The sequence below is a fragment of the Lithobates pipiens genome, unplaced genomic scaffold, assembly GCF_037356315.1.
Source record: "Lithobates pipiens isolate NorthernLeopardFrog02 unplaced genomic scaffold, aLitPip1_a1.2 Scaffold_23, whole genome shotgun sequence".
NCBI lineage: Eukaryota > Metazoa > Chordata > Amphibia > Anura > Ranidae > Lithobates > Lithobates pipiens.
This window is the reverse complement of record NW_027507785.1, coordinates 12,222,718-12,241,736: the sequence shown is the minus strand read 5'-3', so window position 1 is coordinate 12,241,736 and position 19,019 is coordinate 12,222,718. Positions and strand designations below refer to the sequence as shown.

The window sequence follows — 19,019 nt, the reverse complement described above, 5'->3', positions numbered from 1 at the left end:
GTGTCCAATCATGACTGATCACAGTGTAAATAGGAAAAGCCGGTGATCGGCTTTTCCTCACTCACGTCTGTCAGACGCGAGTAGAGGAGAGCCGATCGGCTGCTCCTCTGACGGGGGGGTCTGTGCTGATCGATTATCAGCGCAGTCCCCAGAAGATGCCCACACTGGACCGCCAGGGATGCCACCAGACCACCAGGGATGCCCAGCACAAGGTAATCTCTGTAGACCACCAGGGATGCCAGTCAGTGCCCACAATGGATGCCAATAAGTGCCCATAATGGATGCCAATCAGTGCCCACAATGGGCATCACTGATTGGAATGCATTATTATTTGGCACTGATTGGCATCCATTAGTACAGTATAACATAATACAATGCCGCCTATCAGTGCCCACCTGTGCCGCCTATCAGTGCCCACCTGTGCCGCCTATCAGTGCCCAACTGTGCCGCCTATCAGTGCCCATCCATGCCCCCTGTCAGTGCCCATCCATGCCCATCTGTGCTGCCTATCCATGCCCATCTATGCCGCCTATCCATGCCCATCTGTACCGCCTATCCATATCCATCCATGCCGCCCATCCATGCCAATCCGTGCCAGCTATCAGTGCCAATTTGTGCCACCTATCAGTGCCCATCCGTTTCGCCCATCAGTGCCACCCATCAGTGCCGCCTATCAGTGCCCATCAGTGCTGGTTATCAGTGCCACATATTAGTGTCCATCAATGCCACCTCATCAGTGCCACTTCATTCGTGCCACCTCATTGGTGCCCATCAGTGCCGCCTTATCAGTGCCCATCAGTGTAGCCCCATCAGTGAAGGAGAAAACGTACTTATTTATAAAGTTTTGAAACTGAAACAAAAAAAAACGTATTTTTTTTTCAAAATTTTCTGTATTTTTTTATTTGTTTAGCTAAAAACTAAAACCGTAGAGGTGATCAAATACCACCAAAAGAAAGCTCTATTAGTGGGGAAAAATTATAAAAATGTCATTTGGGTACAGTGTAGCATGACCGCGCAATTGTCATTCAAAGTGCGACAGCGCTGAAAGCTCAAAATTGGTCTGGGCAGGAGGGTGTTTAAGTGCCCCCCGGTATTGATGTGGTTAAAAACGTAGAATTTAATAATAAAGATACATACTGTATGTGAAGAACTACTTTTAATGCGACCAGTTCTGGATTTTGCCATCAAGTACGGAGCCTGTTTTAGAAAGTAAGGCACAATGTTTCCCTCTATATGCTACGAACAAAAGTAGCCATTGCACACACTAAAGTTCTATGTTACATGTGGCTCCTCCCACATGCACGGTTGTGCCCAATTGCATATCCCCCTTGCTGGAAACATTCATTATCATTAGTCTGTGCACTGCTGCAGTTGACAATAGAAATTAAAGGTTGCCCTTTGAGACAGCAGTGACTATTTTGGAATTGACATAGTAAAGAATAGTCTTTTCAAGCAGTAATAATGTGCATTGGCCATCTGTGTTTGTATTTCTTCGCACATCCAACGTGTTTGATAAATTGTCAAATCTTTTTGTAACAATATTTCTGGTCATTGTTTTTATAGGGGGGAAATCCAGCACATGTGTGTATAGCAGAGGTAAGTGTGAACCCATCTTCTCCCCTAACCACATCTACCATTGTGTATTGTGTAATACATAAACCTAGTTGTATTACCAACAAAAGAACCCAAATCGCTGTCCTGAGGCAGTAACAAGAGGGAGAATGTTGGCACCAAAGTTTTGAGCTAAAAGTTAGCACCAAAGTTTTGAGCTAAAAGTTAGCACCAAAGTTTTGAGCTACACCCACACTGGCTTCACCACAGCATACGTTACCATCATCACCATAACCACGTATTGCTGAAGATCAAACTTTCCAGTTTAGGATCGGCCCACGACAGTCTTATCCTCTAAGTAAATCTCTTGAATACACACAAGCGAATATATCCTCTTGTCAAGGTGCCAAACCACACAGCATTAATCACTCCACAAAGCAGAAGATACTTCTGGACATCCTTATACTGTTGACATTTAAGCAAACATTTCTTAAGTGTTCAGTAACTAAGGCTCACTTATTCAAATCAAAATAGAACAGAAACATTAAAGAGAAGAGTATTTTCTATCTTATGGAGGGTCATGTTGGAGGCTGTGATATTTATATAGCAGTGGTGGCCCATCCATTAGGGGTGCAGGGGCACCACCCCCCCCCCCCAATCCATGCGTCCGGCCCCTAATCTCCATGCAGGGTGCTGGACGTATGTATTTCAATGTGGGTTTTTTTGTTTTTTTTAAGCATGTGATTAGAGCTGGAGGCTCATATTGGGTTTAAAACACTGTGCCCCCCCGAGCCCACCCACTTGTGTGACATTAGCCAATTAATATTCGCTAATGTCAGCCTGCTTCTCCTCCCGGCCAATTAGGAAGCAGGTCCAATCGGGTCTCAGGACCTGCCTCATGTTCAGCCGGAAGGAGAAGTAACGACCCTGGCGGCAGCAACAGCCTCTTCCAGGAGCCCAGATTCAGCAGTGCACCACCTCTACCACAGTATTAGGTAAGGCCATGGATCGCGCGTGGGGGGGGGGGGTGGGGTGGCGCAAAGCGATCAAGAGCCACAGAGGGGGAGTATCTGAGTGAGGGGGGGCCAGGTCTGTTTGCTGTTCTTCCTTATGAGGGATATGTGTAGAGTAGAGAGATGTTCTTCCTTATGAGGGATATGTGTAGAGTAGAGCGATGTTCTTCCTTATGAGGGATATGTGTAGAGTAGAGAGATGTTCTTCCTTATGAGGGATATGTGTAGAGTAGAGAGATGTTCTTCCTTATGAGGGATATGTGTAGAGTAGAGCGGTGTTCTTCCTTATGAGGGATATGTGTAGAGTAGAGAGGTGCTCTTCCTTATGAGGGATATGTGTAGAGTAGAGAGGTGTTCTTCCTTATGAGGGATATGTGTAGAGTAGAGAGATGTTCTTCCTTATGAGGGATATGTGTAGAGTAGAGAGGTGTTCTTCCTTATGAGGGATATGCGTAGAGTAGAGAGGTGTTCTTCCTTATGAGGCATATGTGTAGAGTAGAGAGGTGTTCTTCCTTATGAGGGATATGTGTAGAGTAGAGAGGTGTTCTTCCTTACGAGGGATATGTGTAGAGTAGAGAGGTGTTCTTCCTTACGAGGGATATGTGTAGAGTAGAGAGGTGTTCTTCCTTAGGAGGGATATGTGTAGAGTAGAGAGGTGTTCTTCGTTATGAGGGATATGTGTAGAGTAGAGAGGTGTTCTTCCTTATGAGGGATATGTGTAGAGTAGAGAGGTGTTCTTCCTTATGAGGGATATGTGTAGAGTAGAGAGGTGTTCTTCCTTATGAGGGATATGTGTAGAGTAGAGAGGTGTTCTTCCTTATGAGGGATATGTGTAGAGTAGAGAGGTGTTCTTCCTTATGAGGGATATGTGTAGAGTAGAGAGGTGTTCTTCCTTATGAGGGATATGTGTAGAGTAGAGCGATGTTCTTCCTTATGAGGGATATGTGTAGAGTAGAGCGATGTTCTTCCTTATGAGGGATATGTGTAGAGTAGAGAGGTGTTCTTCCTTATGAAGGATATTTGTAGAGTAGAGAGGTGTTCTTCCTTATGAGGGATATGTGTAGAGTAGAGAGATGTTCTTCCTTATGAGGGATATGTGTAGAGTAGCGAGGTGTTCTTCCTTATGAGGGATATGTGTAGAGTAGAGAGATGTTCTTCCTTATGAGGGATATGTGTAGAGTAGAGAGATGTTCTTCCTTATGAGGGATATGTGTAGAGTAGAGCGATGTTCTTCCTTATGAGGGATATGTGTAGAGTAGAGAGATGTTCTTCCTTATGAGGGATATGTGTAGAGTAGAGAGATGTTCTTCCTTATGAGGGATATGTGTAGAGTAGAGCGGTGTTCTTCCTTATGAGGGATATGTGTAGAGTAGAGAGGTGTTCTTCCTTATGAGGGATATGTGTAGAGTAGAGAGGTGTTCTTCCTTATGAGGGATATGCGTAGAGTAGAGAGATGTTCTTCCTTATGAGGGATATGTGTAGAGTAGAGAGGTGTTCTTCCTTATGAGGGATATGTGTAGAGTAGAGAGGTGTTCTTCCTTATGAGGGATATGTGTAGAGTAGAGCGATGTTCTTCCTTATGAGGGATATGTGTAGAGTAGAGCGATGTTCTTCCTTATGAGGGATATGTGTAGAGTAGAGCGATGTTCTTCCTTATGAGGGATATGTGTAGAGTAGAGAGGTGTTCTTCCTTATGAGGGATATGTGTAGAGTAGAGCGATGTTCTTCCTTATGAGGGATATGTGTAGAGTAGAGCGATGTTCTTCCTTATGAGGGATATGTGTAGAGTAGAGAGGTGTTCTTCCTTATGAGGGATATGTGTAGAGTAGAGAGGTGTTCTTCCTTACGAGGGATATGTGTAGAGTAGAGAGGTGTTCTTCCTTATGAGGGATATGTGTAGAGTAGAGAGGTGTTCTTCCTTATGAGGGATATGTGTAGAGTAGAGCAATGTTCTTCCTTATGAGGGATATGTGTAGAGTAGAGCGATGTTCTTCCTTATGAGGGATATGTGTAGAGTAGAGAGGTGTTCTTCCTTATGAGGGATATGTGTAGAGTAGAGCGATGTTCTTCCTTATGAGGGATATGTGTAGAGTAGAGCGATGTTCTTCCTTATGAGGGATATGTGTAGAGTAGAGAGGTGTTCTTCCTTATGAGGGATATGTGTAGAGTAGAGAGGTGTTCTTCCTTACGAGGGATATGTGTAGAGTAGAGAGGTGTTCTTCCTTACGGGGGATATGTGTAGAGTAGAGAGGTGTTCTTCCTTATGAGGGATATGTGTAGAGTAGAGAGGTGTTCTTCCTTACGAGGGATATGTGTAGAGTAGAGAGGAGTTCTTCCTTACGAGGGATATGTGTAGAGTAGAGCGATGTTCTTCCTTATGAGGGATATGTGTAGAGTAGAGAGGTGTTCTTCCTTACGAGGGATATGTGTAGAGTAGAGAGGTGTTCTTCCTTATGAGGGATATGTGTAGAGTAGAGCGATGTTCTTCCTTATGAGGGATATGTGTAGAGTAGAGAGGTGTTCTTCCTTATGAGGGATATGTGTAGAGTAGAGCGATGTGCTTCCTTATGAGGGATATGTGTAGAGTAGGGAGGTGTTCTTCCTTATGAGGGATATGTGTAGAGTAGAGCGATGTTCTTCCTTATGAGGGATATGTGTAGAGTAGAGAGGTGTTCTTCCTTATGAGGGATATGTGTAGAGTAGAGCGATGTGCTTCCTTATGAGGGATATGTGTAGAGTAGGGAGGTGTTCTTCCTTATGAGGGATATGTGTAGAGTAGAGAGGTGTTCTTCCTTATGAGGGATATGTGTAGAGTAGAGAGGTGTTCTTCCTTATGAGGGATATGTGTAGAGTAGAGAGGTGTTCTTCCTTATGAGGGATATGTGTAGAGTAGGGAGGTGTTCTTCCTTATGAGGGATATGTGTAGAGTAGAGAGGTGTTCTTCCTTATGAGGGATATGTGTAGAGTAGAGAGGTGTTCTTCCTTATGAGGGATATGTGTAGAGTAGAGAGGTGTTCTTCCTTAGGAGCGATATGTGTAGAGTAGAGATGTGTTCTTCCTTATGAGGGATATGTGTAGAGTAGAGAGGTGTTCTTCTTTACGAGGGATATGTGTAGAGTAGAGAGGTGTTCTTCCTTATGAGGGATATGTGTAGAGTAGAGAGGTGTTCTTCCTTATGAGGGATGTGTGAGAGGCAAAGATCTATTTATTCTTTAATGAACAATCATTTCTCAAAAAAAAATGTCAATTGTGTGATCAGGAGAGTAAAGAAAAGGTCAGAAGCAGAGTATTCTTCTAACTCATTAAGGGTCATGTTGGAGGATGTAATATTCTGGTGGTAGAAGTAATCAGAAAAGCGAAAGAGAAAGGGGAAGGTCAGGAGTAGAGTATGTTCAACCTTATGGGGGGGTCATGTTGCAGGTGTAATATTTTAAAAGCGGGTGTAATCAGAAAAGTAGAGAGAAGGTCAGGAGCAGAGTATTTTCTGTTTTATGGAGGTTAATTTTGGAGGGTGTGATATCCTAGAGGTGGGTGTAGTCAGAAAGGTAGTGAGAAGGTGAAGAGCAGAGCATTTTCTACTTTTTTTGTTGGAGGGTATGGTATCCTGATGGTAGAAGTAATCAGGAGTGAAGACAGAAGATCAGGAGTATTATTATTATTAACGATTTATATAGCGCCAACAGTTTACGCAGTGCTTTACAATGTAGGGGGGGGGGGGACAGCACAATTACAGTACAGTTCAATACAGAAGGGACAGGAGGGCCCTGCTCATAGAGCTTACATTCAAAAGGGAGGGGGTGGTGGTACAAAAGGTAATAGATGTGGGGAATGAATTGCTGGGGTCGTTAGGTGGGTATGGGATAGGCTTCCCTAAATAAGTGAATTTTCTTCTCTTAAAGGTGGACAGGTTAGGGGATGATCCGATATACCAGGGTAGGGAATTCCAGAGGATGGGAGAGGCTCTGGAGAAGTCCTAAAGGCGAGCATGAGAGGAGGTAACGGGAGTTAGGTAGCAGGAGGTCCTGGGATGAGCGGAGGGGGCGAATTGGGTGATATCTGCAGATGGGGTTGTTGATGTAGCTGGGGGCATGGTTGTGGATGGCCAGTGAAGGGATTGGTAGAGAGGAGTAGCAGTCATGGATCAGTTAGTGAGGTGTATTAGTCTAGCAGCAGCATTCATAATAGACTGAAGGGGGGAGGAGCCTGCTTAAGGGTCGGCCATTAAGGAGAGAGTTGCAGTAGTCGAGGTGGGAAATAATCAAGGAGTGAACGAGTTGCTTTGTGGTGTCATTAGTCAGGAAGGATCGAATTCTGGAGATATTGCGGAGGTGAAGGCGGCAGGATTTAGCCAGTGATTGGATGTGGGGGCTGAAGGAGAGGTCAGAGTCAAGGATTACACCCAGGACCCTGGCATGTGTGGAGGGACCAATGGTTGTGCTGTTGATCTTAATGGTGAAGTCATGGGGGAGGGGGGCTAGGAAGGAGGAAATATTACAAGCTCAGTTTTAGAAAGATTGAGTTTGAGAAAGTGGCGTGACATGACAAGTGGTGTCAAAGTGGTGTGACAGGAGTAGAATATTTTCCACCTAATGCAGGGCCATGTTAAAGTGGTAGTAAACTCCCCTATCGTTTTCAGCCAAGGAAGCTGCCATCTTTGCCTCTGTTTAATATTCAACTGCTATGGTGCTGCACATGTGATTCGTTATGACACCAGCCATTGGATGGTTTGATAGTTTGGCTGAGAGCCCAGCCAATGTGCAGTTAGCATTCCCGGCATGCCTTTTTTTTTTTTAACTGTTTAAATCCATGGGTTTACTTCCACTTTAAAGGTGTCATATCCCGGTGGTGAGTGTAATCAGAATGGTAGAGAGAAGGTTAGGAGCAGAGTATTTTCTACTTTATGGAGGATCATGTTGGAGATGTGATATCCCTAAAGTGGGTGTAGTCAGAAAAGTATCGGAATCAGAATGGTAGTGAGAAGGTGAAGAGCAGAGTATATTCTCTACTTTATGGAGAGTTATGTTGGAGGGTGTGATAGCCCAATGGTGGGTATAATCGGTAGAGTAAAGAAAGGGGCAGGTTCAGAGTATGTCTTGCCTTATGGGGGTCATGTGGAAGGTCAAGATCATTTTATTCTTTAATGAACAATCATTTTTTTTAAATAATTAGCAGTTGTGTAATCAGAAAAGTAAAAAAGGGTCAGGAACAGAGAATCTTCTACCTTATGAAGGATTATGTTGGAGGGTGCGATAACCCGCTGGTGGAAGTAATCAGAAAGGCAGAGAGAAGGTAAGGAGTAGAGTAATTTCAAGCTTATGGAGGGTCATGTTGGAGAGTCTGATATCCCAATGCTGACTGTATGCAGAAAGGTAGAGAGATGGTCAGCAGCAAAAGTATTTTCTAATTTAAGGTCATGTTGGAGATATCCTGATGGTAGAAGTAATGGAGTAATGTTGGAGGTGTGATATCCCTGTGGTGAGTGTAATCAGAAAGGTAGAGAGAAGGTTAGGAGCAGACTATTTTCTACTTTATGGAGGATCATGTTGGAGATGTGATATCCAGGTGCTGAGTGTTATCAGAAAGGTGGAGAGAATATCAGGCGCAGAATACTTTCTACCTTATGGAGGGTAAGATATCCCAGTTGTGAATATAAATTTGGGGGCGTTGTCTGGCGGGAGCCCAGGCTGAGGTTGTCATTTTCATCATCATACACTCGTGTGGATGTGCGCCGCCCGGGATTCCTTTATTTTATCTCTACGAATATAATCAGAACGGTAGAGAGAAGGTCAGGATTAGAGTATTTTCTATCTTATGGAGGGTCATGTTGGATGAGCGTAATTAGAAAGCTAGAGAGAAGGTCAGGAGCAGAATATTTTCTATATTGTGGAGGGTCACGTTGGAGGATGTGATACCCCAATGCTTGGTATAATCCAAAGAGTAGAGAGATGGGCAGGATCAGAGTATTTTCAGAGGGTCATTTGGGAGGCCAAGAGCCTTTTATTATTTATTGAAAAACAATTTCTCAAAAAAAAAAAAATTCAATTGTGTGATCAGAGGGTAAAGAAAAAGTCAGACGCAGAGTATCTTCTACATTATGGAGGGTTGTGTTGGAGGATGTGATATTCTGGATGTGGGTGTAATCAGAAAAGCAGATAAAAAGTCAGAAGCAGAGTATTTTCTATATTATGGGGGATCATGTTGGAGGTGTGATATCCCGGGGTGAGTATAACCAGAAAGGAAGAGAGTTTTTTCTACCAAGAGTTTTTTCTACATAGGGGGGTCATATTGAAGGATGTGATATCGTGAAAGCAAGTGTAATCAGAAAGGTAGTGCCAAGGTCAGGAGCAAAATATTTTTTATATTATGGAAGTTCATGTTGGAAGGTGTGATATCCACATGGTGGAAGTAATTAGAAATGTAGAGAGAAGGTCAGGAGCAGAATATTTTCTTATATTATGCAAGTTCATGTTGGAAGGTGTGATATCCACATGGTGGAAGTAATTAGAAATGTAGAGAGAAGGTCAGGAGCAGAATATTTTCTTATATTATGCAAGTTCATGTTGGAGGGTATGATATCCACATGGTGGATGTAATTAGAAATGTAGAGAAAAGGTCAGGAGCAGAATATTTTTTTATATTATGGAGGTTCATGTTGGAGGGTGTGTTATCCACATGGTGGATGTAATTAGAAATGCAGAGAGAAGGTCAGGAGCAGAATATTTTTTTATATTATGGAGGTTCATGTTGGAGGGTGTGATATCCACATGGTGGATGTAATTAGAAATATAGAGAGACGGTCAGGAGCAGAATATTTTTTTTTATATATTATGGAGGTTCATGTTGGAAGGCGTGATATCCACATGGTGGATGTAATTAGAAATGTAGAGAGAAGGTCAGGAGCAGAATATTTTTTTATATTATGGAGGTTCATGTTGGAAGGTATGATATCCACATGGTGGATGTAATTAGAAATGTAGAGAAAAAGTCAGAAGCAGAGTATTTTCTATATTATGGAGGATCATGTTGGAGGTGTGATATCCGGGGTGAGTGTAACCAGAAAGGAAGAGAGAAGAAACAGAGTTTTTTCTACATAGGGGGGTCATATTGAAGGATGTGATATCGTGAAAGCAAGTGTAATCAGAAAGGTAGTGCCAAGGTCAGGAGCAAAATATTTTTTTATATTATGGAGGTTCATGTTGGAGGGTGTGATATCCACATGGTGGATGTAATTAGAAATGTAGAGAGAAGGTCAGGAGCAGAATTTTTTTTTTATATTATGGAGGTTCATGTTGGAGGGTATGATATCCACATGGTGGATGTAATTAGAAATGTAGAGAGAAGGTCAGGAGCAGAATATTTTTTTATATTATGAAAGTTTATGTTGGAAGGTATGATATCCACATGGTGGATGTAATTAGAAATATAGAGAGACGGTCAGGAGCAGAATATTTTTTTTATATATTATTAAGGTTCATGTTGGAGGGTGTGATATCCACATGGTGGATGTAATTAGAAATGTAAAGAGAAGGTCAGGAGCAGAATATTTTTTTATATTATGGAGGTTCATGTTGGAAGGTATGATATCCACATGGTGGATGTAATTAGAAATGTAGAGAAAAAGTCAGAAGCAGAGTATTTTCTATATTATGGAGGATCATGTTGGAGGTGTGATATCCGGGGTGAGTGTAACCAGAAAGGAAGAGAGAAGAAACAGAGTTTTTTCTACCAAGAGTTTTTTCTACATAGGGGGGTCATATTGAAGGATGTGATATCGTGAAAGCAAGTGTAATCAGAAAGGTAGTGCCAAGGTCAGCAGCAAAATATTTTTTATACTATGGAAGTTCATGTTGGAAGGTGTGATATCCACATGGTGGAAGTAAATAGAAATGTAGAGAGAAGGTCAGGAGCAGAATATTTTCTTATATTATGCAAGTTCGTGTTGGAGGGTATGATATCCACATGGTGGATGTAATTAGAAATTTAGAGAGAAGGTCAGGAGCAGAATATTTTTTTTATATTATGGAGGTTCATGTTGGAGGGTGTGATATCCACATGGTGGATGTAATTAGAAATGTAGAGAGAAGGTCAGGAGCAGAATATTTTTTTATATTATGGAGGTTCATGTTGGAGGGTGTGATATCCACATGGTGGATGTAATTAGAAATGCAGAGAGAAGGTCAGGAGCAGAATGTTTTTTTATATTATGGAGGTTCATGTTGGAGGGTATCATATTCACAAGGTGGATGTAATTCAAAATGCAGACAGAAGGTCAGGAGCAGAATAAGTTGGATGGTGTGATCCAACACCCACCCAATGTTGGTTCAGAGTATTTTCTGACTGGAGGGTTATGTTAGAGGGTGTAAAATCCAGGTGGTGAGTGTAATTAGGATGGTCAAGATAAGATCCTTCTATTCTTTAACCTCCCTAGCGGTAATCCCGAGTCTGGCTTGGGTTGGGATTTCAGTACCATAAGCGGTAACCCCGAGCCAGACTCTGGATCGCATCGCTGGATACACGGAGAAGTTACTTACCTTGTCCCCTGGATCCAGCGATGTCCTACGCTCGATTCACACAGTGCCTGAATGCCGCCGAGCTCCGTTCCCTGCGACATTACGGCGCACGGGAGCGGAGATCGGCGCCAAATTCAAAAAAGTAAAAACACACAAAACACACACAGTACAAAAAATGATACACCCCCTTTGTCCCTAGTGGTCTGTCCAGTGCCCTGCATGCACTTTTATATTATAAATACTGTTTTTTCTGCCTAGAATTTGGAGATTGTCCATAGCAACCAAAAACTGTCCCTTTATGTCAAAAGTTTAGACCAACTAGAAAACGGCGATAGTAAATGATAATCGCTTTCAGAATTGAGCGATAGCGATTTGTGGGGAAATTCGTCATCAAACACTAAATCTAATGACAGTGACAATTCTGCAAATGAGCAAATTTCTGTGGTTTTTGGATTTGATTACATTATTGAATAGTTTTTATTATTATTTATTATATTATAAACTTTATCATACCCGGGATGTCTGCTAGACTCTGGTTTGAAGAGATTTAAGAGAGTTATTCCTAAGAATTACAGGACTACAATATAAAACGCCAAATTTCCATGCAAAATAATTGTACCGCTTTGAGCACCTAAAACCAGAACTAATCATACCGCCAGGGAGGTTAATGAACAGTAATTTCTCGATTGCTATTATTCACCATATGCTGAAGATTATAAACTAGTTTCTTCTCATTTTAGGTACAAAGGAGCTGTTTTCATCAGCAGTGATAGCACTCTCCATTTCTGTACTGATCTCCATCATGAAGAACATAACTGAGTGTTAAGAAGATGATAAACCCAATGGCCTCCCTACTGTTATATACACTGTGAAGCAATATGGACAGATTCTCCTCCAGGAGATGATAACGTGCTTTTCTTGACTTTACCTTCAGCTGACGCCCAGTATCATAGCACTCATGGGTGTCATTATCCCCGTACTTTAGCTGTAATAACCAGTTCTTGCTGCTTCCAATCCTGGTGAAATGCGATGTCACAACGTGAATAAGGCAAGGTGTACAACATGCAGGAGATAGGGTGTAACTCCAGATCAAAACGTTTGTGCTTGTTTAAAAAAAGAGTGTAGGCGTTAGGGTTTCTGTTCACCCACCGGTACAGAGAGCAAGAGGAAATCTTAAGCCTCATACACACGATCGGACTTTGTACAAACTTTCCCGTGGACTTGTGCACAAAGGGCGTAGTCCATAGGTTTGTATGGACTACGCATACACACGATTGGACTTTTTAGGCAACAAACACGAACGTAGTGACATCACAACGTACTGATGACACTTCAAAAGAGGACGTTCAATTACTGCAGCGCCACCTTTGGTCAACTTCTGTATTGTTATCTGATCTTTTGCATTGGTTCTGAGCATGCGTGTTTGTACCTTGTACAAAAGTCCGATGCTTTTGCGTACACACGGTCGGACTTTGCTCCATCGGACTTAAGTTGTCAAAAAGTTTGTCCGTTCGCACAGCCAACAAAAGTCTGATGAAAACGGAAAAAGTTTGTTCCGATGGAGCGTACACACGGTCGGATGTTGCTCCAAAACAGCTAATTTGCATGTTCGTTGTCAAAAAGTCAGATCGTGTGTACGGGCCTTAAAAGTATTATGAAAGGCAAAACTTTTTTTTTTTTAATTTTAGAAGGAGTAGAGAGAACACTCTTTGTTCTGGCGACTGTTATAACTGAGTGTGAAAGTGAAAAGAAATCTCAAATTTTGGGTTGTCACCAGAACAGGAATAGGGGGGGGAAATCTTCCAATGTGGACACTTGCTCTGGTGACAACTCACTTTGCAGGAATTTTCTCTTACATCCTGTTTTTGCCACGAGACAGGAAGTGAAAGGAAATCTCCCCAAAGGGACAACAAAAAATAATTACAGGGGTATAACCTTCCTGATCTCCAAAATGAAAAACGTTTTGGCGTGTAGTTCTACTTTACGTTTTTGAGGTTGTTACTAGCTCAGACTTAGAGGTGATATCTTCCACTGGAGACACCTGCAAAGTGCATCTAAAGCAGGCATCCTCAAACTACGGCCCTCCAGCTGTTGCGGAACTACACATCCCATGAGGCTTTGTAAAACTCTGACATTCACAGACATGGCTAGGCATGATGGGAATTGTAGTTTCCGAACAACTGGAGGGCCGTAGTTTGAAGACCCCTGATCTAAAGTCATAGCTTACCCTGTTTTTTTTGTAATATGGAAGGGCCAGAACCTCTTTTAGGTTCACACTCTCAATTAGTCCTAGTGATTAGAATGTGATGGGCAGGGGGGGAGCAATGTGATGAAGCAAGGGGGGAAAGACTGGATACACCCATTCCACAGCATGTATTCATAGTGAGTTAGGTTGAACACCAGTCCATCCAGTTCAACCTGAGTGAGTGTCTACAATTGTCCCTATCCCTGTACATTGCACACTCACATCGGTCCCTACCCTCAAGGAGCCCACAATCCAAGGTCCCTATTCATTTACTAGGGCCAATTTTTGGACAGATGCCAATTAACCTACCTGCATGTCTTTGGATTGTGGGAGGAAACCCACACAGGCACAGGGAGAACATGCAAACTCCAGGCAGGTAGTGTCGTGGTTGGGATTTGAACCAGCGACCCTTTTTACTGCTAGGTGAGAGTGCTAACCACTACACCACTGTGCTGCCCTTAATTAACATTGATTAACATTGGGGGAAAGGGATGCAGTTCACATTAAAACCATTGTCTCACTTGATCACCAGCCAGTCCTCAAAAACACTGGTTGGTGCTCCTCAACTATTTTCAGTAATTCAGCTCCGCTCTTTATCCCTTGAACGGCTTGTTTCTGCATGGTAGGGTGTATGATCTGTTGCGAGGCCTCCAACAAAAAGATAAGGGCGATCACCCTCCGAGAGAGGGAAATGGTCATTGCTTTGTTCAGCCAAGAGGTCAGGTCTCTTACGTACAGCAATGCCACAATTACGCCGGTTGGGCTGAGAGAACCTGTTTGTCCGAGCCCTCAATGGGATTCTGTCCAAACTGCCTACAGCTGCAATCAGGATAACGTTCACAAAGTCCCATTGTCCTGCATTCTTATGGGAAGGAGGATACGTAACTCAGTCAATGGGGTTTTCAAGGCTTCACTGTCTAAGTTAGGATTGATGGGAGAGGGAACAAGCCTCAGGCACAATGTCCCTTTCTTTTGAGTGTTCAGAACATTGTGCTACCTTGTAAATTTCACTGAAGAACGACAAAATTCTAAAAGCAGAAGCAAATCACAGCTATATTCTTCTCTCCGCTCCAGAATTGCGAAAAGGCAAAACCCATTATAGATAAAACTCAGTCATTCTGTGTACACACGCTAACGAGCAATCCAAATACAGTCTTCCAGCCTGCTGCTGATCGATGACTGTTACACGCCAACTACAGAAGGAAAACCTTTCAGGGATCTATCTGGTACTGCGGTTCTCAACCTTAATGAGACCCGGGCCCTGTAAATTCTTCCAAAGCCCGACAGTAAACATAAAAAAAATTACACTCACACAATAAATGTTTGGGAATGCTCGAAGGCTCTGGATGGGGCTGGGTGTCATTGTGGGGTTGGAGTGATGAGGATAGACGAGTGGTTGAAGCCTCTGGAGAACATGGGATCTCTTCAGGAGATTGGGGGTTTGACATGGGCACTATGGGAGACTAGCAGGGGCTAGAAAGCACTATGGGACACTGTTGGAGGTTGTTGCATTATGGGGGGGCTGGAGGCTCTGCAGCAGGTTTGTGGGCACTGTAAGGCTGAAGTGGCACTTTGGAAGGCTGAAAAGACACTGTGGGGGTTGAAGGCCCTCAGGGAACCTGAGGGAACTGTTGGTGGTTAGATGGTGCTGTGGAAGCTGAGAGCTCTCAGGGGACTAGGTACTGCAGGCAGTTATGAAAGGTTGGGGGGCACTATGGGACCTGGGAGACACTGTGGTAGGTTAGGGGATCAGTAGCTAGGAGACACTGTGGTAGGTTAGGGGTTTAGTAGCTGGCCGGAGGCCCAAAAAGACGGAAAGTCTATGGAAGATAAAGACTCTCAGGAGGCATGGGGACACTGAGGGTTGGTTAAAAGGCATTGGATTGGAGGTTGGAGGCAATATGGGAGCTGGAAGGCACTGTCCTAGGTTAGGGATCTGTAGCTGACAGGAGGCCTGGGAGAAGGAAGGCTCTGTGGTGGGCTGATGGGCAGTTAAGGGGGGCACTGTGATTGATGAGGGTTGTCAGGGGACCTCAGGGCACTGAGAGGGTTTGATGGGCACTGTAGACAATTAAGGGAGGCTGGGGCCACTATAGCAGCAGTGAGGCACTGTTTTAGGTTAGGGGATCTGAAGCTGGCTGAAGGCCTGGAAAGAGGCAGGCCGTGGCCTGGTGGTTGAGAACCACTGTTCTAGAACATATTAGAAAAGTTCTACCAACATATTAATAAGAGTTGGTATACTCAACGAAACTCAGAAGTAAGTCAAATGCTGCATAATTCCAGGAAAAAAGCTTTCTTTTTAATTCAATTTTTTTTGCATTCATAAAGGCTTGTATAGGGCTGGGGGGTAGTAGCACCAAAATGAACCAAAGCTTTCTAAAATCCAAAAGTTTTGATAACGTTTTTAAAATCTCTCCCGAGATTAAGCCATGTCCCCTCCTAGCTAGCTGTCAGAGAAATGGGAGTCCCCATTGGAAGATTTCCCTTGACTTCCAATTATGGTGACAATGCTGACATTTTGACCTCCCATCACTTTAATTTTAGATGCAGTGGTCACCAGTACAGATAGAGAGGATAAATCTCTGCAGCATGGACAGACAGCAAAACAAAAGGGTTGTTTGGGGTTGGGTTTGGGGCTGTGCTAAGGTTTAAGAGGTTAGGTCGAGGGTAAAATATATCTAGAGGCTATAAAAGTTGATGCCCACACAACAACCCTTTCACTTTCTTATAAAATAGTATTTGCTTAAGCTTCCCACCCTGGCAGGGAGTTATTGACCTACTACATAAATGCTACTGTATTGGTGTCAAGAAAATGGAAAATTGTATTAAATGCTTACCTTAATTTTCCTTTCCTGGCACCAGTCCACAGCATCATACTAAACCCACCCAGTTCGTTACTAACATTGTACGGTTAATGGCCTGTTGTGTGGGTGTCAACACTTTATATCTATACCCTGGTCATGTGGGCAGAAGTGGGCGGGGCTACCATCACACGTATTCTGCCATGGATTGGTTCCAGTAAAGGAAAATTACGTTAAGCATTTGGTACAATTTTCCATTTTTCAGGCGTGACAAATTAGTTGGCCCAAGAATGACACAACCAAGACAATCCAGCCAACTGAACTACATCAAGGACAACCTAAAATATATATGGAGTCATTCGGGAACTTACGTAGTTATTATCATGAAATATGGATCCGTATTATGGGTATATGGGGGTATATGGGGGTCATATAATATACTATAGGGCAGCCTTTCTTAACCTTTTCAACACAGAGGAACCCTTGAAATAGTTCTCCAGTCTCGGGGGAACCCCCTGCTAAAAATAGAAATCTACAACTCATGATACATTAGTGTGATGGTCAGTTGGAAGAATGGTCCTAACATTGTATGGTTAATGGCCGGTGGTGCGGGTGTCAACACTTTATATCTATACCCTGGTCATGTGGGCAGAAGTGGGTGGGGCTACCATCACATGTATTCTGCCATGGATTGGTTCCACTAAAGGAAAATTACGTTAAGCATTTGGTACAATTTTCCATTTTTCAGGCGTGACAAATTAGTTGGCCCAAGAATGACACATCCAAGACAATCCAGCCAACTGAACCACATCAAAGACAACCTAAACTATTACATTATGGAGTCATTGGGGAACTTACGTAGTTATTATCATGAAATATGGATCAGTATTATGGGTATATAGGGGTCATATAATATACTATAGGACAGCCTTTCTCAACCTTTTCAACACAGAGGAACCCTTGAAATTGTTCTCCAGTCTCGGGGGAACCCTGCTAAAAATAGAAATCTACAACTCATGATACATTAGTGTGATGGTCAGTGGGAAGAATGGTCCTTACACTTGTGGTCATTGGAAAGAATTACCTCCTTACAGATAGCTAAAAAGATCAATGGTGTCGGTGGGAACTTATCTGAGAGGCAGAAATGGCCCAATGTTGAAGGAACCCCTAGCAACCTCTGGAGGAACCCTAGGGTTCCACGCAACCCTGGTTAAGAATCACTGCTATAGGGGGTCATTTTTGGAGCTGAATGGTGGCACTGGTCCTGTGGGTCAAGGTAGGCAGGGCTATTAACACACGTATTCTGCCATGGATTGGTTCCAGGAAAGGAAAATGATGGTATATTGTACAATTTTCCATTTTTCAGGTGCGACAAATTAGTTGGCCCAAGAATGACATACCCAAGACCGCCCAGCCAACTGAAGTACATCAAAACTAACAACATTGTGAAGCCATCTGGGAATTTACATAGGTATCATCATGAAATATGGATCAGAATTATGGGCATGTGGTCGGTCATATAATATATTATAGGGTCTCATTCTGGAGCTGTATGGTGGCACTGGTCCTGTGGATGGAAGTAGGTAGGGTTGCTACCAAACATATTCTGCCATGGATTTGTTTCCAGGAAAAGAAAATGATGGTATTTGGTACAATCTTCCATTTTTCAGGTGCAACAAATTAATTGGCCCAAGAATGACATACCCAAGACCACCCAGCCGAATGAAGTACATCAAAACTAACCACATTATGGAGTCCTCGGGGGATTTACATTGGTATCATCATGAAATATGGATCAGTATTAAGGGAATATGGGGGTCATATATTACAGGGCGCCATGCTGGGGCTGTATGGCGGCACTGGTCATGTGGGTGGAAGTAGGCAGGGCTGCCCCCACATGTATTCTGCCATGGATTGGCTCCAGGAAAGAAAAATTATGGTAAAAATTTGATACAATTTTTGTTTTTTTCAGGTACGACAAATTAGTTGGCCCAAAAAATGACATACTCCAAGACCAACCGGCCAACTGAACCATATCAAAACGAACCTATCATATTATGGAGTCATTGGGGAATTTGAACAGCTTTTATCATGAGACACTGATCAGTATTATGCAGTCATATATTACATTATAAGGTGGCTTTGGGGATGAAATGATATTGTGGGGATGAAATTATAATCTATGTTTACAGTAATGGGAGTACACTGAGATAGACAAGGTACACATAGATTCTATTTTATTTTTTAATGGTTAAACGGTATATATATATATATATATATATATATATATATATATATATATATGTATATATATAGCTAGGTAGAAAGACTTACCTATATACAACTTAACATGTGAAAAACAAAAACTCCAAACTTTAATAAGACATAATACAATGGGTTTTTCAAGGCATAAAAGGCTTGACATAGCATGCATGACATAGGAAGATACACTGCCATGTCTTCTTACACATCTCTGTATAAGCTGACGGATACACTATATTGTCAGAAGTATTGTGACGCCTGCCTTTACACGCACATGAACTTTAATGGCATCCCAGTCTTAGTCCGTAGGGTTCAATATTGAGTTGGCTCCGCCCTTTGCAGCTATAACAGCTTCAACTCTTCTGGGAAGGCCGTCCACAAGGTTTAGGAGTGTGTCTATGGGGAATGTTTAACCATTCTTCCAGAAGAGCGTTTGTGAGGTCAGGCACTGATGTTGGACAAGAAGGCCTGGTTCGCAGTCTCCGATCTAATTCATCCCAAAAGTGTTCTATCAGGTTGAGCTTAGGACTCTGTGCAGGACAGTCAAGTTCCTCCACCCCAAACTCGCTCATCCATGTCTTTATGGACCTTGCTTTGTGCACTGGTTGGCAGTCATGTTGGAACAGGAAGGGGCCGT

General features: G+C 42.9%; 1 protein-coding gene across 4 annotated transcripts in view; it reads left to right on the top strand.

Moving 5' to 3' along the window:
- LOC143927201 (ecto-ADP-ribosyltransferase 5-like) overlaps positions 1-14,653 on the top strand; it is an 85,675-nt gene extending 71,022 nt beyond the window's left edge. For all 4 annotated transcript variants that reach the window (XM_077451185.1, XM_077451186.1, XM_077451184.1 and 1 more), the window contains exons 4-5: positions 1,564-1,596; positions 11,815-14,653. In XM_077451185.1, the coding sequence (XP_077307311.1) occupies positions 1,564-1,596; positions 11,815-11,900 (119 nt within the window). In that variant the 3' untranslated portion in view covers positions 11,901-14,653. The remainder of the gene's footprint in view (positions 1-1,563; positions 1,597-11,814) is intronic.
- The last annotated feature ends 4,366 nt before the right edge of the window (positions 14,654-19,019 follow it).